This window comes from Pelodiscus sinensis, chromosome Z, assembly GCF_052426305.1.
Source record: "Pelodiscus sinensis isolate ZL-2025 chromosome Z, ASM5242630v1, whole genome shotgun sequence".
In the NCBI taxonomy this organism is placed as follows: domain Eukaryota; kingdom Metazoa; phylum Chordata; order Testudines; family Trionychidae; genus Pelodiscus; species Pelodiscus sinensis.
Window position 1 is genome coordinate 38,981,720 of NC_143085.1, and position 27,154 is coordinate 39,008,873.

Here is a 27,154-nt window from a genome sequence, read left to right on the forward strand (position 1 = left end):
AGGAGTGGGCTAGGGGGGTGGGAGGTCTTGGCAGAGGTGTGTGTGTGAGGGGCACAGGGGTGCTTGCCTGGCTTTGCACACGCACATATACACATACACAGACACACCATTTTTCTCAGTGCAAAATGCATGGACTCAAAGTTATAGCTACACCTTAGAATCAGAAAAAAGGATGTTTACCCTCAATCCATTTATAGGACTATTAATGCATGTGGTAAACTGCTTGCTCTGTTAAACCACTTCTCTGGTAGGCACTTAGCCAGGCACCTGAAAGGACACTACCTAGTCCTAGGCAAAGCACATACCCCTTCAAACTCTCTACACAAACATGACACAAAGAGGAGAAAGTGAAAACCTAATACATTAAAAATAGGCTTCATTTGGTAAATTTAAGGAAATAGGCCCAGCTTGCTCATGTACAAATGTTTGCAATTCCTGGTTTTGTAACAAAACATTTATTTAATAAGCAAGAGACAATTCATTTTGCTATGAGAACTGAACTAACACCTAAGTGTAGCTGAAGGCTACTGAAATGCTTCTCCTTAGCTTTGTTAAAATGATATTGATTTACTGAGTAAGAGTGGTACTACTGTGCCATCTGTTAGTGTTTTGTCTGATTTATTTCCATGAAACTGCTCAATAAAGCACATGATCCTAACACTACAAAGGCACCAAGGCAAGGCCAGCAGAAATCCTGGCCATGCTCATGTGAGCACTCTGGCAGCAGTGACTAAATACACCCAATCTCTGCTAGGGTTTTTATTGGTACTGTACTACCGTTGAATACAATATGAAAATAGTTTCCATCACATCACAGCAGAAGGAATTATTTTTACCCAGACTACCAGCTCAGCCAGATTAATAAGATATTTGATAGCTCAGGCTGAATTTAAAAAAATCTCCTACCTATTCTACAGAATCAACTGTGGTTGCCTGAAATATCATAATGTGGGATTAGGAGCTAGACATTAGCACAGAGAGTAAACAGCTTCTGGTATTGTGATTTAAGCATCACTAGAGTGAGCCAATACGGTGTAGTGAATCCTGACACTTGAAATAGAATCTTCTAGAGCCAAAAAGTGCAGCCAGCTGCCAAGAATAATATTTCAGAGGTTCAGTCAATACTTCTGTATGCATGGCCTAGAGGGCTTTCCACAGTCATAACCACAGGAGTTGCTGTACGTTTGGTGGAATAGTAAAAACAGACATTTATGAATGTACAGTTTCTAGATATCTTAAAAGCAATTTGAGAGAGGAAAATGGAGATGGAGCTTGATAAATGGGCAGACTCCTCCATCAAGCATTCCCTCTGTTATTTCTACTTCACAGTTTTTAATCTGAGACGTCAGCGGTTGGAAATATGAAAAGAACATCTCTGGGCTTCAGAATGGAGAGGAGACGAGGTGTCAAGATATGGAAGCCTAACCCTGATCTGCAGTGGGAATATGAAGTCGTCAGGCTGTTCATTTCAGTGTCTAGAAGCACTGTTCATTTCAGTGTCTAGTAACACTCTAAGCAAGAGACCCTCTCACGCATTTCACATATGATTTCTATTTCTGCCGTGATGTAAAGCACAATATCACACATCATGCTATAAAGAGAGGCAGCCCTGCTGGTTCAAGCAGGTTTTTCCAAAGAAATATAATAGCCCACAGCTGCCAGAAGCAGAGGGTCATTGCCGGGGAGGGGCACAGCACATTCGCGTTGCTAGATTTTCCTTTAAAGAATGTCAATAAAACAAACTGCCAAATGTGTTTTTAAAAAATGTCCTGCTGTGCAGCAAACCACTAGGGCCATTGCATAGTTATCACAATCCAGCAAGTTAGCAAAAATAAGCCTCCGCTGCACAGGCAACTTGCTAACTGCATTCACAGCACACTCCTGGAAGGCTCATTCCATACTATTTCTGTGGTCAACGGTAATTTATTTTTACGTAAGTACTGAGCAAGCTGTGTAGACTCTGCTTCCAATACAGAAGCCATATTAGGAAATATCCGGAAAAGAGAGATTTACTATTTATGATCCATGCGCCAAACACAGACACACACAAAGGCATAATTACTGTGGCACACAGAGGTGGAATCCCAGGGGCAAATGCACATAAAGCACACTCTCACAAGCACGCTGCTCAGCACACACTCTTGACCTCAGAGGAAGAATACAATTTGTGCATGCACTGTAAGCGTGAAGCAGAGCAAATAACAAAGCTGACCTATGCACCAACACATGCACACAGACTGAGAGGCAGCTCCACCCCTTGCACCTCTGAGATCTGATCATCCCATCCCTACCTTTGTATGATTGTTCTGCTCGCCCCCCAGTGGGACCCCAGAGAAGCTGCTGTGGACCTGCAAGCCTCATTAACCCCTTCAGAGCTGGGCCACTGAAAATACAATTTCAGTGTTTTTTCCCCAACATAATGGAACAGTGGGAAATGGCATGACAGGTTCTGAAGGCTCTCATCTACTTCCAAACCCTGACTACACATCTCCAAAGTGTTGGAGACAGGAATGAATAAAACAGTCATTACCCCTCCAATAGTAATGAGCTCGTGCTTCCCTCCCCAGACTTCAGTGCCCACCACAGAGCCACAAGGAGCAGAGCAGATTTCTGTTCCCCAATATATAGTCACGTTCACAGCCCTTTTTCGCACAACCCAAAAGGGCTCCATTCCAAGCCAGAACCAGATACAAAGCTACTAGTCTACCTTTCTCCTCTTTGTGCCTCCTACCCATGGGCCAGTGCAGGAAACTAAGGCGAGAAATGACAAAGGAATAGAGGGGAAACTAGTGCTCACTGATCCTGCCAGTTACAATGCAAACCCACACAGCATCCAGCATACTTTGGGTACTGTGCAATAATGTGATAGGAAAAACTGCAATAGAATATGAATGCTACCATAGCATGGGGTATGGCCCTGCTGTATTCCCAGGTCACCTATAAAGGAGAAAGGGGTGGGCCACTCCCAAGATTTACCTGTGGGGGATGGAGACGGGTTTGTTCAACCCTCACCATGGTCACCTGTAGAAGAGAGGGGCACAAGATGCTCTCGGGATTTATCTGAGGGGGGACACTGGGCAGCTGACCCCAGTCCTCACCATCACTCACCTTCTTCCGGGGCTGCCATTTCATCATATTTGTAAAGCACAAATGTTGAGCATTAAGATATTGGTTGGAAGCTGGTGGCAGATGCAGGGAAGCTGCAGCTGCAAGTCATGCTGCCTCTGTCCTGCCCCTTTAAATCTTTGCCATAATCACTGGAGAAGGAAACCGCGGAGCCAGAAAAAGGGAAAAGTCTTGAGTCTCTTGGTATTTAGCTCAAGAAAAACTGGTGGAAATGCCATAAAACCCTGACCCTCAGGAAGTCCCAGCAGCAGCAGCAGCTCCTCTGCCCGGACAGGTCATTCTCCAGGGTCCCTGGGACAGGGACTGTCCTTCAGGGAAGAGCCTCGTTGGAGTAGGGGCTGAAATTCTCTCTCCTGCAGGAAATTAGTACACACGCATACCCCCCTGCTGCCATCCAAGCCACTCTGTTAACAAAGATCAAACCCTCACCCGCGGCCGGGAAGAATTCCCAACTCCGGGATGCTCTTCTGCTTCAGTCCATTTTCACAGAGTAAATCCCAAAGGGGTGTGCGGGAACACACCCCATGGAGCCTGCAGTGCAGGGAGCAGCGCTGGCTGGAGGCTCAGCTTTGTCCACAAAACTGACACACAGAGTTACAGACGGGTAGGGAAATCCAGCAAGAGCCCCAAACTCCACGGCTCAGCCTGCACTAATGACTTCCTTCCCTCTGTACAAGCACAGCCTGCCCTGCTCCAGCCAACAAGGCAGGAGCCTCCTGGGTCTTAGTGCCTCCGACATCTCCCCTGCACAGACAAACTTCCTCAGAGGGATTATTGTCTAACATAAACCTTGCATTAGGCACCCAGCAAGGAAAACATTGAAAAACAAGTCTCAGAGGCATAGCCATGTTAGACTGTAACTTTAAAAACAATGAGCAGTCCTGTGGCACCTTCCAGACTTCTTGGAAGAAGTGGGTTTTGTCTCTTGTTTTTTCTTTAACTTACAGACTAACATGGCTACCCCCATGATACTATATATATGTTAGTCTGTAACAGGAAAAACTTAAAAAACAACAAATAGTCTGGTAGCTCTTTAAAGACTAACTCGTCTACTCCTCTGACAATATATAGATAGTCTCCAAGGTGCCACTGGAATACTCAATTGTCTGAAAAACAAGTTAAAGCCACCTTTTCAAGCAGCTGAACTAAAGACAAGCTCTGCTCTTATGAAGCAGTGATGCCCCACATCAGTGTTTCTCAACTGTTTTTTATAAAGTACTCCTTTAAAAAAACTGTAAGTCCCCCCAGTACCTACAATTTTCAGACACACAATTTTTTTTCTACCATTGCAACACATTTGTTTAAACAACTTAATCGTAGCTGGTGGGGCGATGAAATTTTTGGGTGTAAAAAGTACAAAAAAAATAAAGCCCTGTAAAACTTAAAACAAGATCATGGTCTGTCTTAAAGTTTCTTTAACACGGGTTAGCCAAGGCACTGCACAGTATAACTAGAGGTTTTAAGGCACTGCTTTGTACTTTGCCCATTATCAAATCTGAAATGCACAAATACTAATAATAGCTCGCACTCAACGTTCTATACAGAAAGCTAACAATGTTTTCCCAGCACAGTAACAAAACCCCAATAATCCCAGAGCTTGCTGCCTGGCACCCTTAAACCAGAATCCAAGAAGAAAAAGAAAATCAACTATGGATGTCAATTAATCATAGTTAACTCATATGATTAACTCAAAAAAATTAATGGCAGTTAAAAAAAGAGTAGTAATTAATTGCAGTTTTAATTGCTCTGTTAAACTATAAAGTACCAACAGAAATTTTAAAAATTATTTTTAGATATTTTTCTACATTTTGAAATATACTGATTTCATTTACAACACAAAATACAATGTGTACACTCACTTTATATTATTTTTATTACAAATATGTGCACTTTTAAATGATAAAAGAAATAGCAGTTTCCATTTACCTCATGCAAGTGAAGTAATGCAATCTCTGTAGTGTGAAAGTAAAACATGCATATAGAATCCTGTTTTACCTGCATTCTCTCATACCTATTACCATAAAATCTCGAGTATATTGCACACCCATGTATAATGCGCACCTACCTTTTAAACGTCAGAATTCTGGAATAAACTGAGCTCTTATCTATAATGTGCACCCCCATTATACTCGATTTTATGGTCCCGCTCCCACTGCACACTCGCCTGGGAAAAGCACGCGCAGCACGGGGGAGCCAGCAGCAGAGTTTGAAACCTGCTCCCGGCCCAGCTGCTCATGCGCCGGGCTGAGCTCACGCCTGCCACGGGGCCCCTTCCTGCCCGCTGCTGGGGCCCCCCCTGAGCAGGGGGCTCTCGCAGCAGGCGTGAGTTCAGTGCGGTGCGCCAGCAGCTGACCAGGGGGCCCCCGCAGCAAGTGCGAGGTCAGCTGGGCAAGGGGCTCCGCGGCAGGTGCGAGCTCAGTGCGGCACGCCACAGCGGGGCAGGCAGCCCCCCGTGGCAGACACGAGGTCAGCCAGGTTCCAGGACAAGGTCCGAAGCCAGCGGGCGGAGCAGCTGAGCTCGCGCCTGCTGCAGGGCCCCCTGCTAAGCTGCCCGCGCACGGTGCCTTATCCAGGAGCCTGGCGGGTATGGTTAGGTAAAAACTTTACAAATTACCTCCTATGTATAACCCTTAAAAACTGGGAAAAAAGTGTGCATTATACTTGAGATTTTACGGTACATATTTTGAAGGGTTTGTTTGCTTGTGGCTTTGTTTGTGCAAAATAAAGTCATACTTTGTGATTACCTACAGATGCCAAATTACTCATAAACAATCCTGCCACTTACATTAGCTGAATACACTACTTTTTATACCGGCACATGCTGGGTGAAAAGTTTAAATAATTATTTTTGTTTTTCACTGGAAAAAAGTCATGACTATTATGATTAGAGTTCATAAAAATATTTCCTAACAAAATTAAGATCAAGTCTCCTATTCGACTGTTATTTTAGGGCAAAGAACATTTTTACTGCTACATTTCAGTAAATAACTCAAATTGGTTAAAGAAAGAGTAATGGAAGATTTACGAGTTTCTGATTCAAATTTACTAAGTATGGTAATTATTCAATAAAATAAATAAGGTTAGAAGCTGAAATCCTACAAATTTAAAACTGTTCTTTTACTTCCCTTTTGCAAGCACATTAATAATAAAACTATTACATACAGTAAAACTCCAATAGTCCAGCATCCAATTGTATGGCACTCCTGATAGTCCGGCATCAAAATGGCAAGAGCCTAGTGAGTGAGCTTTGGCAAAAAATGAGTCACAAGACAACAGCAGCAGCAGCTGAACTGAGTGAAAACGGTAAAAAAGGGTTTAAAAACTAAAACATCACAGTATTGTATACAGTATGTACAATAATAAGGGTTAAGAACACTTTATTTACCGTATATAATGTATACAGTATATATATATATATATATATATATATATATATATATATATATATATATATATAAAACCCTCTTATAGTACCTCCTGATAATCCGGCATATCCGATAATCTGGCACCATTTAGGTCCCAAAGGTTCCGGATTATCGGAAGTCTACTGTATATTAAATTTCTTGAACTTTCCTATAAGTAATCCACAATAACTTTGCTTGATCAACATCGGGCCTCACTTACTAGTATTTCATATTATATAGTCTCAGAAGATGACCCAGCACATGTTGTTCGTTTTAAAAACACTTTTACTACAGATCTTATAAAATGCAAAGAAGGTACTAGTGTGAGATTTCTACAGACAACATTCGACCCAAGGTTTCAGAATCTGAAGTGCCTTCCAAAACCTGAAAAGGACTCGGCACTGAGCATTTTTAAGAAATCTTAAAAAAGAGCAACTCTTCAATGTGGAAAGTACAGACCCAAGCTTCCTCCGCCAAAAAAATCAACCTTCTGCGAGTGGCATCTGACTCAGATGACAACAGTGAACATGTGTTGGTCTGCACTGCTTTGAATCATCATTATGTGGACTGAAGCATGAAGGGATATATGAATCTGTGGTGCATCTGGTATTCAAGTATCTTGCTACAATAATGCCATGCAAGTGTCTGTTCTTACGTTCAGGTGACACTGTAAACAGTAAACAGACAGCATTATCTCCTGCATATGTAAACAAACTTGTTTGAGTGACTGACTAAACAAGAAGTAGGACTGAGTGGACTTATAGACTCTAACGCAGGGGCTGCAAAAGATGACCTGTGGGCCAGATTCAGCCCATAACCATCCCAAAGCCCAGTGGGAGCCTAGGGCAGGCGTCCTGCCTGCCACACCCCTTCATGACAATCAAAATGGCCAACTACGGGGGCCATGTGTGTCTCTGCATACCATGTACCCCGGAGGGAAGGGCGTTGGGGAGCTGTTTGTGAGCTTTTCCTGCCCCAAGCACAATCTTCAAGATCTTGTTGCCCAGAAATCAGCCAATGGGAGCTGCCTGGGCCATGCGTGCAGCACAGGTAGCACGCAGAAGGACACCTATGCATGGTGCACAGAGAAACACATGGCCCCCATAGCTGGCCACTTTGAGCAGCGTTTGGAGAGTGGCAGGCATATAGCCTGCCAGAAGGTCCTGCTGATCTGCTGTCCAGGAGGCCGCCACTCCCAGACACTGCTCCCTGCTGCAACTATTGGCTGTGATTACAGCCAAATGGAGTGGCAGGGGAAAAGCCTCCAGACAGCACTTCACAGCACTGCCAAGTCCCTAGCCAGGGGGAGAGAGTAGGATTGGCGAAGGTGAAGTGGCAATGCACTAAGTCACTTCCTCCCATGCCCATTGATGAGATCCAGCCCCAGTTTGCCTGGATTCAGCCATGAGGCTCAGGGTTCCCCACACACCACGGAGACAACACTTGACACGGAGACACAGCACGGAGACAGGCTCTCAGATGAAGTGGGAGGTTTCCCCACTCCCAATTTAAATGAAGAAAATTTAATTGAGTTAAGGACCCGAGCAATGATGGGTAACTCTTTCAGTAATTCTATATTTTTAAGTTCAGATTTCATGATAAAGAGATTGTACTATGGGGATTAGCCCTATGTCATGCTGCATCCACTACTAACGAGTTAGACTGAGGATGATTGAACAAGAAGTCCAATCTTTTCGCTGGTACAAAATATTTTCTGTCGGCCTTTTTACTCGTAGGTGTAACCGATGTTGGGGTCTGCCATATCTCATCTGCCACTTCCATGATCGCATTATCAATAGGTAAGGCGATCTTTGCACGTTGTTGTGGCTAGAGGTTTTTCAAGAGACGGTGCTTTTTAACTGGAATATCCATTAGTAATATTTCCTGTGTGCCCGCCACACATTTAAAGAGGTCTTGGAATTGTCTCAGATCATCCGGTGCAGAGACAGCTGGAAATATTACCTCATCTGGAGATGATGAGGAGCAGTCTGCTGGAGAAGTTTCCGGTTTGGGCTCTTCAACATCAGACAACTGCCCCTCTTCTGGCTCTGACTGGTCTAGTTGGATCATTGGACTCTTAGATGGAGAATGTGAGTCTACGTGCTGTGATTGATGAGGTAAGTATTTTTTCACTCAATGGTTGACAAATGCAGGAGGATCCCTTATGGGAGGACTATGTACGATCACACCGGGGACAATCATCATATGGTCTATGGTAGCTGTCATAAGAGCACTCAGAACACAACGGAGAGGAGTGGCGTGACGAGCGTGCACTACCATGCTGGATATAATAGATGCAGCATGGGGAGCGTCTACCAGGCTTGTATCTTGAGGATCGACTGGGTGAGCAGGACCATGAACGGGACCGATGTGTTTCTAGATACACTGTGTCCCTATAATTACGCCATCCATATGTGACCCATGTAGGAGAAACACTATAGTCACAATAGCGAGCATACCTTCACGGTGAAAAATCTGGAGACAGGGATCTGTCTCTATAATGAGTCTTTGATAATGCCTTCCTATGTAGGGAGGTGTCTTCCACCCTAACAGCCACAAGACAGCCAGGCACCAAATAGCAGTGGAGCGGTGCCGGGGAAAGCAGCTGTTGCTGCGTTGATGCTAGTGCTGGCAGAGTGTCCGGTGCCGGAGTCAGCAGCAGTGCCGGGGCAGAGGCATCAAGACCTTCTGCCTCGGAGCCTGGTGACAGAGGAGATGGTGCCATGGAGGATGGTGCTGCCATAAGCGGGGCTAATGAGGCAGGCGCTGTTATAGCCAGTGCCGCTGAAGCCAGTGCAGAGTGGCTGGTCAATTGCGGCACCAGCATCAATTTCACAAAGCGCACAGCTGAGGCCGGTGCAGACTTGCCGGCTAGCTGCGGCACCGCTCCCGATGCTGGCGCCAAAGCCGCTCTCACTCTCGGCGGTGGGGGCTCTCTGATGGCCGCCCCAGAAGATTGTCCAGACCTCCCAGGGGTCATTTTGGACGCCCCTGAAGCCGCTGCAGCTGTTGAAGGGAGGGATCGCGCTGGTAATGGCTTAGATCGCTGGGAGCCGGCTAGTCCAGGAGAAGCCGCCCTGCGTTTTTGTTCGGGGGCTTTTGTGGCTGCGGGAGGGATCTGATCAGGCTGCAAAGCCTTCCCGAACATCAGCATTCTTATCTTCATTTCCCGCTCCCTCCGGGCTCTCGATGTTAATTTTCTACAGTGAGAGCACTTCTCGGGGACATGAGCTTCCCCAGGGCACCTAATGCAGGTGTCATGGCCGTCAGCCATTAGCATGGGCTCGTGGCATGCCAAACACTTTTTAAAACCAGTCAATCCAGGCATTTTCAAAACTAGTACAGAATAAATGCCTGTATAAGACCCGTGTGAAGCCTTGTCAATTTCACTTTTAGAGCTTCGCGCAGCGCTTTAAGAGAAGCAACTTGAGGAAAAAAACTTTTTTTTTAAGCTTTCTTATGAACAGGAGAACAAACTAGCAGGAACACGACTAATACTAACAAATTTTAATATTTACAGATGCAAAAACTGACATAAAACATTTTGAAGAGAAATTCTCAGAGAGCTCTGACCGAGACCTGAGGCGGTTGAGAGGAACTGACAGTTGCCAGCTCGCACGTGGCTGATCAAAGGCGCAAACGCCTCGCTGGGGAAGCACGCATGCGTGAGCCGGCGGAGCACGGCTATGAGAAATCTCCAAGCCGCGGCGCCGGGACAGGACCCGACACCTAGAGTGGAGCACCCACTGGGCCACTCGAAGAAAAATCAGCTGGTCCAGCTCACACCAGGTCCTACCACTGCGCTCCAGTCTTCTAAATGTATTAAGATCTTGCCAGCTCTTAACACATTTAAAAGGCAGAGCCATAGTGGTGTTAGTTCCTGGGGCCGGAAGCTAAACCTGGTGCAGCTTCCCCACTTATTGACTAGATGATGGAAAATCCGTCAATTAGTTGATTAAACTAAATTTAACATCCCTACTGTGTTATAATTGAAATCAATAATTCAAAATGAAGAAAACATCTAAAATGTTAATAAATGGTATTCTATTAATGTTTAGCAGTGTGATCAATTGCACAATTAATCGTCATTGTTTTAATCACACAGTTAACCGTGGCAGTATTTTATTGCTCGACCACTCCAATAACCATCTGTAGCTTCTCTGGTCAGCTCCCTGCAGCTGGAGAATCTCCATTTATTTGCTATTTCCTTAGACAACTTCTCATTTTGTTCACTCACATCTGTGAGGTCTCTCTGCAGGGAGGACATAAGTGCATGAAGAAGTATTCTATTATTTAAAAGTACGTTAATCCTTCTTTATTATTATTTGTCGCACTGTGGAAAGAAAAGCAGTGCTATAGGTAATATAATCCTGAAGAGGCAACTGTGAAGGAGGACTGCAGGAAAACATGTTTCTTACTTCTATTATTCAAATGAACAGTCCCCACATCAACACGCATCTCCCCAAACACAGTGCTGTAATGTAATAATCACATATGCCACACTTTCTCTATGGCTTGCCTTCAGCTGGGCAAATGAATACCCAGAAAATTCTACAGGTGAATCAGTGGCTGTGCTGTGTTGGAGCAACCTCCTAACAGCAGGATCCCAGTTAAATGGAATCCCTGACCAGTCCCGAATGAGGGATTTTGTTGGACCAAGGGAGGACCTCTGCCGTGGGACTCCCAGCCTACTGACCCTCCCTGCCGTGGCACAACTGGGAGCCCCAGCCCTGGTAATCCTCAGCTGCTGTTAGCTGTGCTGCTGCCCACTCAGGCAGGAATTACAGGCTCTGGGGATGCCCAGCCACTTTTAGCCTTGCTCACTGCTGCCGCCCTTTTGGGAATCCCCAGCCACCGCCAGTCCCTCTGCTGCTGGAGTGGCCAGGGATCCTAAACTGGGGCTCCCCAGCAGCCGCTAACCAGGGTTCTTTGGTCCAGCAACATCCATGGTCCTGCCAGACAACAGATACTGCCAGACCAGAGAGTCCTGGATTTGAGAGGTTGAACCTGTAGTTACAGATAGACTATTTCTAAATTTCTTTGATGTCACTATGTGCTCCTATCCTGTATTAACAAGCACAGACCCCACTCCACTCATCTGAGGAAGTGAGTTTTGCCTATGAAACACACACACGCTCTCTCTCGCTCTCTCCCTCTCTCTCTGTTAGTTTAGCTACCCCTCTGAGGCTAGTTAGATAATGTTAATATCATATTAATTACAAGGTGAAAGTCCTTCTGACAAGATATTTCTTGGGAGTGACCTTGGCTAAAATACTGTCCTTTGATGACATCATCTTGCAGAAACAGCATTTTGAAATTCCCTTTTTCTATCAGAAGAATTATAACTTTTCCTATGAAATAATATTTTTCTTGGCATTTGTTTTGTTGATTCAAATCAGAAGAAAAATGAGAGAAGGATAGAAAGAAAGTGAGATAGACAATAATGAAACCCTAATTGACCATTCATTATCAGTGGTAAATAGGTCAATGGAGGGATGATAGGAGTTACTATAGAGAACTTTCTGTGTGTCTGGCTGGTGAGTCTTGCCCACATGCTCAGGGTTTAGCTGATCGCCATATTTGGGGAAGGAATTTTCCTCCAGGGTAGATTGGAAGAGGCCCTAGAGGTTTTTCGCCTTCCTCTGTTGCATGGGGCACAGATCACAGCTGGAGGATTCTCTGCATCTTGGGGCTTTCAAAGTATTTGAATATCTGAGATATAGGTGAGAGGATTATTCTGGGAGGGGTGAGTGAGATTCTGTGGCCTGCACTGTGCAGGGGGTCAGACTACATGATCATAATGATCCCTTCTGACCTTAAAGTCTATGAGTCTATAAAGGGGGAGAGCAAGCAGAGGTAAAGAGAAAGGGCGAAACAAGAGTGGACAATTCTCCCCTGCACTGAACACAATGAAGGAGAGCCAAAGCAAATGCTGCTGGCTGTTAGAGAAGTGGACTTTTTTTTGTCGAGAAAGTGGAGACAAACAAAACACAGTGGTTACACTCACAAGAAGTCCTTGTTTTTGTAGATGCAGACTAATATGGCTACCTCTCAAGTGTTTATACTGCTTGTTTTTTAACAACACCTGTGAACACAGCGATGACAGTAAAAGTCATGTAGTGTCAATACACTTTAGACAGTAACAAAAGCAAATAAACTAAACTAAGTAATGGCCTTGCCTTCACTATGGGAGAGATTGACGCTGCTGCATTCAATCTTCTGGAGTTTGATTTAGCAGGTCTAGTAAAGACATGCAAAATTGAACACAGAGGGCATCCTCATCGGCATCGATACTCTTGCTCCCTGGTGTGGAGATTCATAGAAATTTGAAATAAGATAAATCAACTCCAGCTATGTTAATCACATAGCTGGAGTTGTGTTTCTTAATTTGACCTTCCTCTTTAGTGTAGACCTGGCCTAAGTGCATGAGAGGTGCCTGACTACTAGCAACCTGTCTGATATTCATGTAAAAATCCCTTTCCCTAGGTGGGGACCCCTAACCCCACAGTGCCCACACCATTTCAGGCTGTTTCAAATTTCATTACAAATAGCATAAAATTTCAAGGTTTCTGTTACTTTGGGGGCATAACTGAGTTAAGTCTGTCACGAGCCCTCCTTCCACAACTCTTAGGTACTACTGTCAACCTATGGATGCTATGCCTATGAGATAGCTGGCAGCATAATTTCTCCAAATGTACTTTATTTATTTACTCTTTAAACCAGTCCTCTCCTCTGCCCCAGCAATGCTATGCTGCTCCTACAGGCTTCTTTAGAAAATGAAAAACTCTGTCAACAGTTACATAGCACTACAGAGGCTGGAAAGAGGTGTCAGGGCTGACTGCCAGTTATCCCTGCACCTTATTGCAGACGGTTTGGCTGGAGCCAGTGGCATGGGCAGGGGGGGCGGCTGGAAGTCCCAGCTGAGAGGCGGGGCTGTGCTTGCCGCCGGGAGCCCTCAGTTGGTTGAGTGTGAGGAGGAGGAGGAGGAGAAGCCTCCTCCTCGCTCCTGCATCGCCGAGAGCCTGCTTGGGACAGGCAGCAAGTGCCCAGGTCAGTCCCGCTACCCGCCGGGCAATTTGGTCACGAACCCTTCCTGGCCTGTTATCCCCCACTTCCTCACCTGATCTTCTCCAGCCAGCCTCCCTGCACCTTCCCCAGTTCTGTTTCCCACCAGCCCATTCCTCTTCCTGATCTCCCTGGCCAGCGCTGCTGCACCTCTCCCTGCCCCTGCCAGCTCTGCTTCCCACCCCCCCCTTCCTTCCGGGGACCCCCGCAGCCCCTGATCCCCCCCAGCTCTGTGCATCCCTCTCCCCCTTACTCCTGGCCAGCCCTGACCCCTCCCGGCCGGTTCCCCCTCCCCCAATATCCCGCGGCCAGCCCCGTTGCCCCTCCCCCGCGTTAGCTGTTTCCAGGTCCCCCCTTCCTGGCCGGTTCCCTCCCCCCCCATGAAGTGTGTCCAGGTTTTTTTTTTTTTTTTAAATGACTACCTGGTAACCCCTAGCAGTGGTCCAGGTTCTTGGAGTCTTTTTTTTTTTCTCAACAACTTTGGTCCCCCCCCCCCCCTTTTTTCCTTCAACAAAATTTTTTCCCAGTGGTTTCTTTTTTGGGGGGAGGGGCGGGAGGCAGGGGGCTGTTCAGTATTTTTGTTTCAGCCATCTGGCAACCCTAATGTTTACACCCTTAAGAATGGAATAATTATAAAACAGACAAAAGGCACTGATTGGGAGAACAGTCTCACCTGTGGACCTAGGCTACGTGGGTACCCAGGAACTTCCTACACTAGAGCAGCACCCACTACTAGCCCTCAAGAGCACGGAAGGAGGGTCCGGGACTGTCTGTAGTAGAAGGGGCGTAAGCATTGGATTCTTGCTTGCCTGCTTGCTTCCTTAATTGCTTGCTTCTCCACAGTGAGAAGCACATATTTAGTAACGCGTGAAGGCTGTGAAACATAATATGCTCTAGCAATAAAACCTCTTATATTTATGCACCCGGTGTGGCTTCACTGAGTGTATCTGAGCCTTCTATTAGAGCGACAAGAGGTGACACAGGTCTCAGGAACTGGGGTTCCCATTACAAAAGGGTGTGGTAAGATGGGCTTGCTAAAATATATTCTGCCTGAGAACTGGCCAGCAGGCACTGAACTTGCCATACCAAGCAACAACAGGACTCAGCTTGAGGACAATATACCCAAAGTAATCATGCGCCATGGAATAAATGGGTCTTTTCAGGAGCTCTTGTGGCACAAAAATTCAGAACCTGGCTCTGCAGGTCAGTCTCACTTTTGCCTCTGCTCTGATGGCATGAACTTCATGTAAGCAGTGATCAGGTAAGGCTAGCGAGATGATGTAGAGCAGGGTGGGCTAGTGCCTGGTGGGCCGCCGCTGCTACCTTTACCTGCACAGGGACACCGCTTCCTTCAGCTCTCATTGGCCAGGAACAGTGATTTGTGGCCAACAGGAGCTGCAACTGCGGAGGCTCAGGTAACTATAGCACTGGCAGCCTGCCAGGTACTAACCCTGGGGAACTGGATCTGACCTGTGGGCCACTATTTGCTCACCCCTGACAGAGGCAAACCAGGAACATTTTCAAGGGCCTTGTTCAGAGATCACAGAAATGTAGGGCTGGAAGGGACCTTGAGGAGCCATCAAATACAAAAACCCGTGCAGAGACAGAACCAAGTCAACCTAGACCAGCCCTGAAGGATTTTTGACCAACCTGTTCTTAAAAGCCTACACTATCAGGGACGCCACATCCTACTTTGGAAGCCTATTCTACAGCTTAACTCTTCTTAGAGATACAATTTATCTGCACTACCAAGTTTTGTCAAGGAATCGACAAAGAAAAAGTAATCAAAGCAGTTTGGAAGAACTTCTGTGCCAAATTCCTCTGAGGGTTCCTGATCTCTTGTGCTGTTAGACGTAAAATCTGTCACAGAGTGCTGTCATTTCCACAAGTGGTGCCTTTTTTCCTTTTGAAAGCTCTTCCAAAGAAGATCAGGACTTGAATCTGATGAAACGCAAATAAGAATCTAAGGGTTTGTCTACACTCAGACTTAGCATGTAGCAAACTGGGGTACAAATTTACAATGCACTAGCTTGCTGCACAGTAACTGGCTATGTAGACACCACATGACAAGTTCCAGCAAAGTGCATTACAGACATTAGTGCATAACAGCAAGATCCATATAGGAGAGTGACATCCTGGCTTGCCACACACTAAAGGTGGATCTACACTTGGAGCGGGAAATGTACAAGGACATATCAGCCCCTGCTCTTATCGAGCAAGCACACAAAAAGCCAGAAACGGCTGTGATGGTGTGAATGACAGGAAGGGCTAACCACCCAAGTACACACCTAGAGTCTTGGTCAGGAGCTACTCAATGCAGTTAGCCTTCCATGGCACCATAGCTGCTCTCTATTTTTAGGATGTCTGCTTGACCAGATCCAAGATGGGTTTGTCTCCTCATGGATGAAATTACATCTTTCACCTCTCAGGACAGACATACACTAAATATGTATGCAGACAAGCCCTACAATTCAACCCAACTGACAGATGAGACTACTCACATTAGCATCAGCTGAAGAGCACTTCATCTCTAGAAGGAAGGAAGTTTTCTCCACTCCTCAGATACATATACATCTCACTGATATGGAATGATCTCAGCTTCTCCATTAGGATATTTACATGATTATTGTGCATTCATACAATTTCTAACTTGGGTGTCCAGACCCGAGCAATTCTGAATATATTATTTAAGAAAACAGAAACTATTTTATTTGTTATTGACTTCAGCATCTTTCCTTTTACAACTTTTTGATTTTTTTTTGGCAACTTTCTGGTTTTTTTATCCCTAAAATTTAAAAAAAGAGAATGAACTACAGCTAACTGCTAATAATTAATTTTTTCTTCTTTGATGTTACTAGGAACAAATTAATAAGCAGATTTTGGTGACTGAGGCATATGGATCAGTGTTTGGGGCAGGGTGCCAAAAAAGCAGCTGGATTGTAGCTCTGCTTACAGACATATTAACATGAGAAAAAAGCCAAGGAGTTTAATCCTACTGTATCTCATGGTGTAACAGAGATGGAGAGAGGAAAAGATAAAGAAGCTGAAATGCTCATGGAATAAACAGTCTCAGTGTTCAGTGACAACTGGAATGTGATCATAGTGATTGACAGTCATTTCAGTAATCAATTCAATAAAATAACCATATAAATAAAATTGCAAATTGAAAGGACTTGGACTATATATGGAAACTAGAAAATAAACAGGACAGGAAAGACAGGCTGCTATTAAATTGCTCTGTCCCAGACAACTTTAAAGAGTAAGTGAACATAAGTAGTTGTTTGTACAGCACCTAGCATAATAGATTGCAGCCCATGATTCAGGCTCTTAGGCACTTCAATAATACAAATAAATAAAATAAATTGAGAACAGATCATAAACCCAGAGTGCTGGGCAGGGTGCAATTTTTTTAGCACTTGTTCATATAAACCTATCTGCTTTGGACAGGACTAAGGGTACATCTACAGAGTATCCTAAATTCAAAATAAGATACTCAATTTGCCCCATCACGCAGTTTTGTGAGATCCCTTTGTAACTCTGCAATTAGCTTTGGATTAATCACTGTTCACCCTATTTTCAAGAACATTTAGAACAGTGGTTCCCAACCTTTTCCAGATGGGGACCCATTTTGAAAATTCAGGAAGACTTGGTGACCCAAGCAATACAAAAACAGGGGGAGAAGAGGGAGCAGAGCCACCTGGGGAGACACTTGGCGACCCTTTGGAATTGTAATGGCAACTCATATTTGGGTCCCAACCCATAGGTTGGAAAACCCTGATTTAAAAGTTTAACAGCAGTGGTCCAAATACAAATCCCAGTTTTGTGAGATCCCTTTGACACTCTTTGTAGTCAGCTTTGGACTTCACTATTGTAATTTTGTAGTATCTGCAAATTTTGCAACCTCACTATATTTACCGTCTTTTCAAGAACATTTATAATTTTAACAGTATCATGATCTAATAATCTTTCAATGACTTGAAAGCCCAGTTTTTGGTAACCTTAATCACCAGCCTCCTCTTTTCATAATAAACTCCCTGCCCCAAAGGCAAAGCTACAAGCAGCTCAAACTGTGTTGCATTTAAGTACTTCCTCTGGAGGCAGGGCATGTAGCTTTAAGCAGACCTCAAGTATGAAATCCAGGGGTTCAAACTTCAGGAGAGGGGACTACTGCCCTCCCTAGTTCCCCATATAAGGTGCCGTTAAGGAGCTGAGATCCATCACCCTGTATGTTCAGAGTCTAGTGTTTCTAACAGTAAAGTGAAATGTCAGTTATGCACAAGAGATGTAAATCTGGGCTTGTATTGTCAAAACTCTATTCTGCCTGACACCCTCCTCACCTTGCTCTTTTATCACGTGGAGATGAATTAAGTCATGTCACAGATAAGGATAAGTATCCATTTATGCATTCAGCTGGAAAGGATCCAGAGGACCAAGGGAAATTAAAGGTCCACACCACTATAGGACTGCATTCATTACACAGAAGCTTTTCAGGACGTGCACGTACATAGTGCCTAACACAATGAAGTCCTGACCCGGCACATCATATCTGTGCAGTACCAGGAGCAAGCACACTGAAATCTTACATTCTGTCACAGCACTAGATGGGGTTTCAGCTCATTAACTGAGATGTTATCAAGAGAAAAGCTGCCACAAGTCTGCTGGCACACTTGGGCTCTTAGCATGCCCATGCCACCACTCCCTCTTTGTCTCCTCATCTTTCTGAACAGGAATGAGAGAGCACTTCATGGAGCCTCCAAGCTAAGCCGCAGGTGGCCTGACAGATGAATACCAAAATCATTAGATGCTTCAGTGCTATGCAATCTGGTGATGTTTTGGCCCCCACCAGTTGGTCCAATAAAGCTTTACCAGTCAGCTGCAGCTACATTCAGTCCTCCTGTGCTTGAGGAGTGAATGAGTCTGGCTGACTCCAATGGGAGGTGCAGACCATGGAGAGAGGAACGCAATCCTGGTACAAAGCAGCTTAATTCTGTTTCAGAGGCTCTCAGTCTGGACTGCTGAATGCTGCTGCTCTGGTCCCAGGGTCCTGATCTAGTGTCTCTGAAATAAGGATAAGCTCTAATGCCTCAGTATCCCAAGAGAAGGCCCCCCCAGGCATTTGGAAATGTATTGATTCCCATTCTTTGAAAACCCAGTGTGTAATATCAAATACTGGAGAAATCTGAAAGCACAGACAGGAGATGCCCAGACATCAGATCATGTTATCTGCCATAATGCTATCAGAGCGGAGCTCATTTCCCAACCAGAATGGAAAATGTGCTCTTTTCATGTCAACAGCAGAAAGCTATTGAAATTCTCCCTGCATAAGGATAATTAACATGAAGCAAAGGAGGAGGTGTGGATGCACACTCCTACTGCACAGGGAACGTGAGCTAGCTCACTGTTAATATCTATTCTTAACTCAGTGATTGGCATTTCTGCTATATTTTATTTAACCTTACGTCTTTGTTCAGCAGCAGAGGAAGAATTTCAGTATTTATTTCTACAGCCACAAGAGTTAGATGCAATAAACATAATGTAAATACTTTGTTATATGAAGGAGACAGCAACAATTACTTGCCTTTCCAATGTCTGAGAATTATTTGAACTCTTTATAAAAATGCAGTTTAATTCAGTCCTCAATAACTCGTCCATATATGTTCTTGGTCTGAAGTGATTTTATATCCATGAGTGCCCTGCCTGCAATGTGTGTTGGCATACAGCTGCCCTATTCTTCATCAGGAGAAACTGGCAAAAGCCAAGCAAGTTCAAGTAATAGTCAGATCTGTGAAGTTTAATCGTATAAGTGGCCACGGGAGTCTAGCAATGTATAACCATAAAGCAGAAAATAATCTTGGTTCATCAAAGCTGAATGTCTTCAGGTCATTAAGGGTATGTCTAACTGCAATATAAATCCATACCGAGACTCAAGCCCTAATCCAACTGTGGGGAACCTTTCTTGGGTTGGGGGCTGCTGACCCACAAAAAATCAGTCAGGGCTGCACACAGGTGAGAAGCAAAAAGGAAAACAAACCCTAACTGATGTTGTCCCTGACTGAGAAGGAGAAAGACACTCCCCAAGTCCCCCTTGCACACCTCTGCCTGGGAGGCCCTGGCTAGTAGATTTTGTGTGCTCCAGTCCTGTAGTGGGGCAGCAGGGGGTGAGAAGGGCCTGGAGCACCAGCGCAGGCTCCCCAATCCTGGGGGAGGAGCCTTGACCCTTGGGGACCAGATCCAGGCAAGCTGGAGGCTGCATCCAGCCCTCAGGCCTTAGGTTCCCCATCCCTTCCCTAATCTCACTTCCATCTACACACAAATCTCTTAGACTCAGACCCAGGGTCAAAAGACCCCACAATGGTGGAAGGCCTGATTTGGAGTCCAGCCAGACCTAGAGTTTAAGACCTATTGTTTTGTGGTGTGAATTCAGTTGTTAATTTAGGCCCTGGAGGTCTGGGAACCTTATCCCACAACTCCATGGGATTGTGTCTTTTGTATTCACTAACCCAGGAGTTACCAATCAACTCCCAGAAACCTGAGGCAAACTTCTTTGTTCAAGTACAGCTCAGTGTTTATTTCCATTTTCTTCTGACAACTGAGCAAATCCAGTGACCCTTCTCCTGAGCCCGCAATAGCCACCAAACAGAAGTTTTGGGGGTAAGCATGCTGTTTCCGGGTTGCAGGTGCACAGCCAATTTTTGGTGAATCTCTGGTGTGAGACCAGCAAAACAAATGAACAAATATGCCTACCAGCAAATATCAAAGAAGTTGGCAATGTTTGATATTTATCATACTTGTGGCCAGTGTAGGGAGACTAAGCTACTCGAGACCTACTACTGAAAAGACAAGACCCATAACTGCAACTCCAGGAACTTGCTGTTACCAAATCTGTTTTACGAAGACTTAAACTCAATTCCAAATACTACATCTAGCATCAGTGATGTAGGATGGCCTGGTCAGCCAGGAAAACAACCTCTTGATTCCAAATCTAGCATGAGAGCAGATGGGAGTCAATAGCAGACACTGATGAGGCCACAGAAGTGGCTCTGCTGACTAAACTGGTCCTCAAGTAGACTTTGCAGCAAGGGCAGATGCAGCACATACCGGAGACCCAGAACTGAGATTTTTCAAACTCCCCTGCAGGAGTGGCCCATCACAGAATCAACAGCAGAGTAGAAGAGGCAAAAGTTTCTCTGATGTTAGGTTTGCTTCTGGCCTTCTTTTTATTTTTATTGATACGGCGATGGGCAGGATTTCCCTTTTATGAACCAATGCAAAAGTCCAGGGTAGCAGTGTGTACCCACTAATGCTTTGTGTCCCCCTTTTCCTACTCTGTGGAAATCAAAATGGAGACCAAGAAATGCAAAGAGTGCAACAAGTGAAGTTTTACTAGGGAAGTATGAGTGTTTGCTAGGACATGCCAGTTTGTTAAAAATAAGACCTTTATATTGCCTTCCCTGTAAGCACGCCATTCCATGGCAACCCATCAGTGCAATAAGACACTCGAGAACAGTCACCTGCAGGAGTTGAGGAGTTTGAAACATAGTCCCTTTATGTCTGTCATCTATTTTAGTTAAATGTCATCCATGGGCAATTAAATCATGTGCCCCAAATACAACAAGGAATTAAGGCAGTCCCGAAAAGTAGAGAGGGAGGAACGGGGGGGGGGGGGGGGGGGAGGGGAACCAGTACAGTTGTGTGTTTGCATTCAGTCAGGAGGCATGAATGAATGTGGGTTCTAATGCATCATCCTGTTAATTCACTCATGAATTTTGACCCAATTCCAAGTACTGATAGCTGGAGATGTAATAGTGTAGTCAATTAACCAATAAGCAAGAGCTTGTAGGTTAATGCTATATGTAGTTCTTCAGGAAGGGCTGGTCAGAATTTACTGCCGAGGTGTCCTCACAGGGCTCTGGCTCAGTTGATGATGATAACCAAAAGGCTGCTTGTGTGTGCTCTGTGATGTGTTCCGTGTCGACTTGTGCAGTTGGTCTCCACAGCAGACCCCAAGAGAGCCCCCAAAGACCACAAATCAAAGGATCGAAGGTGCCAGGCCAGGTTTATTGCAGAGCAAAGTATAGCAATAGTTGTCAGTAGACTCTACTGAACCGCTGTGCGTATGTACTTGCCACAATGGAACGACTCAATCAGTGGGAAATTTCCACTGTGTCCTAGGTCATTCAAAGGCTTTCCTCCCAAGACACCACCTTAAATACAGGTACAAGAAGTCATACCTCACTGCTGACGTATCAGGTTGCCACCCTCTGACGTTCTCAGGTTACCACCCTCTAACACTACTTAGATGCCACTCATCACTCTGTACCTCCTGGTTTGATTATATCATCTCTATCCACCATGCTGTCATTTTAGACCCTTTCTTGAACCTGGGTCTGTATCTGTGAGGAGTGGGTACCAAGGTCTTTTTTAACAAGCTAGTGATATTCTGTGCTTTCCACTTATTCTGTGCTTTCCAATTATTGTTCTGCACCTGGGCCTATTACCAATTAGTGTTTTGCGCACTCAGCCCCGTTCATGCCAAGTTCTGTGAGCTGGGGCCTGCCTCTTGTTCACAGCTTAGCTTTGCTTTATGTTAGCCATGTTTTGTCCATTATTAAGTAGGCCCCAGGCCTCAAACCAGGCCTGTGCTGCATTGGCTTATGTTTTAGACCTTCATCTTACTACACTATAGAATACATGCATACCCCCCTTCCCTCCGCCGGTAAATTTTTTAGCAGGCTGGCCAACAGCCCAGCTCAGCACTGGCTTGTGCCAGGTTCCACTGCAGTTCTGCATTTAAAGTGTATTAGGAGCCAGGCAGGCAGGCAGGCAGCCCAGCTCAGTTCCGGCTTGCACCGGTCTGGGAGCTCAGACCCCTCAATGGACAGGGGCTGCTGCCACCCCGCGCTGCTGCCTCTGTATCAGAAAGAGCAGCTTGGGGTCAGGCAGCCGGTCCACGAGGGAAACTGGTTTTTAAACTAGCTCCTTCCAGGCACTGGCGCTGCTAGAGAGGCAGCAGTGCAGAGTAGCAAGGGGCTCCTCGGAAGTGGGGCCAGAGCGCATTGACTGCCATCCCTACCCCCGGGGACGACAGAATAATTGAGTAATCTATAAGAATTCATGAGATTAATCGACTGTTCAATTAACTGATACTTAACATAGTTACTGATAGCTGCAAATTTCTTCTATAAGAGAACCTCCAGACTGGTAGTCACATTCTGGGGAAGGGCATATTTTTTAGAACCACCACTGTAGCTGAACCCCACACTTCATTCCCAGACGTGCTATTTGCTCACCAACATGCGAATGATTCAGTGGCATACATGGTTGGTTTCCATTGGCAACTTGAAATAAATCCTCCCTTTGCCATTCAGAACATACAAGAACTGTTATGTTCTCTAAACTATAGAAGGCCTGATTTGGATTTACATTTAGCACTATGCAACTGGCAAGTTCATGAAGCTAGATATGATTCTAAAACGAACAAATGTTTCCAGTTAGAAAAAACCCTACCAAAAGGACTCACAATTAAATGCAAAAGGAGGTAAAAAGTGCAAATTGCAAGCCCAGGACTATGTTCACAGTCTACTTTCCATGGCTTAATATGGTATTGAACAGTTTCTAATAAACATGTCTAAACATACAAGCTTATAATGGAAATCCTGAAACATCCTCTAACTTCAATGCAGACAACAGCAGCGGCAGAATTACTGGGAAGTGAAAAAGCATGTGCTAGTATAAAGTAGTTGCCATTTGTTACTTACTGTGATCCTTGTCTTTCATCTCAGAATGTCTATGCAATCACCACAGAGATGAGTAGGTACTGCAAGGACTTTCACTTTGAATTTCTTGTGGTTCTGGAGGCAAGACCAGCAGGTGAGAGGACATCAAAGGTTATAATGACAAGTTTCAGAGAGGTAGCTGTGTTAGTCTGTTTCAGAAAAACCAACAAGGAGTCTGGTGGCACTTTAAAGACTAACACATTTATTAGTGCATAAGCTTTTGTGAGCTATAATTCACTTCCTCACACTTGAAGCCACTGAAAGGCAGAGATACAGAGCTAGGAGAATAACAACAGTGCTAATTACATCAGAGTGGATGTGGCTCACCTCCAAAAGTGATGAGGTGAGAGTACCTGAATGGGAAATTACTTACTGTAATCAGAGAACCATTCCATGTCTCTAGTCAGACCCATTCTGATGGTGTCAAATTTGCAGCTCAGCAGTTTCGTGTTGCAATCTATTTTTTAAGTTTTTTGCCTAAGAATAGCAAGTTTCAGAGAGGTAGCCATGTTAGTCTGTTTCAGTAAAAACAACCAGGACTAAGGTATTTATTCACGCATAAGCTTTTGCAGGCTGCAGCTCCCTATATCAGATGCATATAATATAGAATGCATATATGTATATAATGACAAACCAGAAAAGATCATTCAGACCACAAATCAAACTGCAGATACAGTCTAACACCAAGGCCCTAAAAGAGCACCAGAATGTGTGATTAAGCCTGGAGGGCTACATTTTCACCTCTAATCAGTGTTAACAAATGCATATGGCCAGCTGCATTTAACCTCTCTTCTGCCCTCTCCCTTTCCAGGTAGGCCCTCACCAAATCCTCTGGCTTCTCTCTCTGCATCCTTGCTGTCAAGATACTTCTTGCCGTGGCTACTATCAACCTTTTCCTTTTCTTCCTGAAAAATGGCCATCTGCCTCCTATTCTCTAATTCTCAGTAAGACTTAGGGATGTTAGCTATTGGTTAATTGAATAGTCATGTAACCACATGAAATCTTACTGATTACACAACTATTCTATAGTCCCTGGGGGTGGAGGCAGCAGCCTGTGTGCTCCGGGCCCCACTCCTGGCAGGTCCTTGCCACCCCGAGCTGCTGCCTCTGTATCAGAGGTAGCAGTGCAAGGCAGTGCCGGTCCATGAGGGGAGCCAGTTTAAAAACCAGCTCCCCACGCAGGCTGGTTGTCTGTTGTCCCATGCTGCTGCCACAGATGCAGAGGCAGCAGTGCACGATGGCAGCAGCCCCGGTCCGCGGAAGTCCAAGCTCCCTGCAGAAAGGGGGCAGGGGTGGAGGGCAAGCGTGAGGGCTGCTGAAAAGCAGCCTCTCTCCACAGCAGCCCAGGCTGGCTGCAGACAGAGGCTGGCCTGTGGCAGCAGCCCCTTCTGAGGGGGGTCTGAGCTCTCCACAGACAACAACTGCTCCATCTCCCACAGAGCAGCCTCTGTCCGCAGGGAGCTCAGATCCCCCTCCGCCCCATGGACAGGGGCTGCTGCCCTGCACCAGCCTCTGTCCATGTCCAACCCAAGCTGCAGTGTACAGAGATTACTTTATGGTAGCCTCTTGCCCTCATCACTCTCCTCTGCCCCCCTCCTCCCTCCGGCGCTGCTGCTTCTGATAAGAGGGTTATCACTACTGCATCCCTGGTCTGAATACAGAGTTAAATGTCAACAGCTAATGATCTTTGAATGTGTATATTCTCCTGTGTATTCATTAGACTTTCAGTCTGAAAAATGTCAGCATTTTAAAGGTTAACCACAGCAAGAAGGCAGTAGTTCACACATCTAACAGCTGGGTCCCTAGGTAAATTCAGTAAGTATAACATCACATGCTTTTGATTTCTTAATTTATTGAAGTGACTTTTAATTCCTTACAATAACTCTGTGACGATCAATCTGTCTGCTTCCCAGTAACACACATACAGGACCACATACACATTTAAAGTTCAAATGCAGCATTCTTAATCTAAGCTGCTGGAAATGACAAATAAGCCAGACCAACGAAAAACAATTCCTTTCAGATCACTTCCCTGATTTTCTAATTCGGATGTTTAGGCATTGGCTAGAAAGGAGCTCTTTTGTAAATCACACACTGTAGAGAACTTAACTGAGGCTCTGACAGGAATCAGAGCTCTCTAATGCATGAGAAATTAGTGAAACACTGGATCAAGTCTGTTCTAACCTGATGACTACTGTCAGTGAAAATTTATTCCCCTCCCCCCCCGTTTGCTTTGGATACAATTTACCATTGTTTTCAAGAATAAGAACTTTAGACACACAGCTAGGCCTTCTGCAAATAGCCTGTGAAAACTCCAACTAAGGAATTCACTTGAGTGGCAAAACTGCAACTTGGAAGTTAACTGATGTGGAGGAAGGAAAAACAAACAAACACAATACTCTGAGTAAAAATGACAAGGAGTGCAGTGGCACCTTGACTAAATTTTTTTATGCCATTAACTTTTGTGCGTTGCAACTCACTTCATCAGATGCATGGAGTGAAAGAAAAAAAGAGATAGTAGGGATACAGAGATGGAAGTGCTACAGCAGAGTTCATTCAAACAGGGTGGATGTGAATAAGAAGGTGAGAATACCTAAAGTGGAAAATTACGGACTGTAATGAGTGTCATTCCCAGTCTCTATTTAGACCCAGTGCTTTCTTTGTAAGAAAAAAAGGCATTGGTACTCCAGGCTCAAAGACAGACAGACAGACAGGCAGACGCACACACACACACACAGACACACACACACACACACACACACACACACACACACACACAGACACAGACACACACACACACACACACACACACACACACACTGCGCCCCTGTAAGATCCGTGTGTCCCAGGCACGCTTCCATCAGGAGCCAAGCCACCGCAGGAAACAGGAGCCGGTATGTCAGAGGAGAATCCCATTCAATTAAAGTAAGATGGGAAATTAGGTGTAGGATCACCGTCCCGAGGCATACAGTCACAAAAAAAGCATTGTTTAGACCCATTTTGAAGGTGTCAAATTTCCATATGAATTCTAGCTCGGCAGCTTTACATTGCAGCCTGTTATTGATGCTTTTTTCTTTAGAATGGCAACTTTCAAGTCAGTAACTATGTGTTCAGAGAGGTTAAAATGTTTTCCTACTGGTTTTTGAATGTTACCAATCTTCATGTCTGATTTATGTCCATTTATTCTTTTGTATAGAGACAGTCCATTTTGTCCATTGTACATGGCAGAGGGGTATTGCTGGCATATCACATTAGTAGATGTGCAGGTTTACAAGCTTTTAATGTGTGGCTGTTGTGATTAGGTCCTATGAAAGTGTTAGTAGGGTAGATATGTGGATAGAGATGGCAACGGGGTTTGCTGCAGTGTTTCTGTTACGATTAGTGTTTCTGTTACGATTCTCTTAGTGGTGGTGACACTGGCAGTGGTGCTGGTTCACAGAGAAGTAAACCAAAATGAGCAAATAAACCCAAAGCAGAAAAATCAGAGGACTATGAATAAACTATAGAGTGGAGATTTTTCCCACTGGTTGATTGGTTTGAACCCAAGCTCACATCAGCAGTGAATCCTAAATTATCAATATATGAGTGTTGGGCAACCTGTTGTATGTGAGAGAGGGTCTTAGTCCATCCTAGGCATCCTATACTGACATCAAAAAACCTCTCAGGAATCTTTCCCTTCACAGTAATACTTTATCTGATATTGCAAAACTACACTGGAAATTAAGGATAGACACGCACACAATGCCAAATCCTAAGAACCTCCTCAGAGATGTGAAGTAACTT

General features: G+C 44.9%; 1 protein-coding gene across 7 annotated transcripts in view; it reads right to left on the reverse strand.

Annotated features, from left to right (window-relative positions):
• The window catches only part of TTC28 (tetratricopeptide repeat domain 28), a 585,613-nt gene that overhangs the window by 333,344 nt on the left and 225,115 nt on the right, over window positions 1-27,154 (reverse strand). Inside the window, exon 2 of one of the 7 annotated variants that reach the window (XM_075898917.2) lies at window positions 23,354-23,446. The exons of 4 other annotated variants lie outside the window; for them this stretch is intronic. Coding sequence is in view for 1 of the 3 variants with exons in the window: in XM_075898915.2 (XP_075755030.2) it covers window positions 3,109-3,135 (27 nt within the window). In the remaining 2 variants the exon portion in view is untranslated. Of the gene's footprint in view, window positions 1-3,108; window positions 4,792-23,353; window positions 23,447-27,154 lie in introns of those variants that run through there. 2 more of the 7 variants (XM_075898915.2, XM_075898916.2) reach the window with 2 other exon arrangements.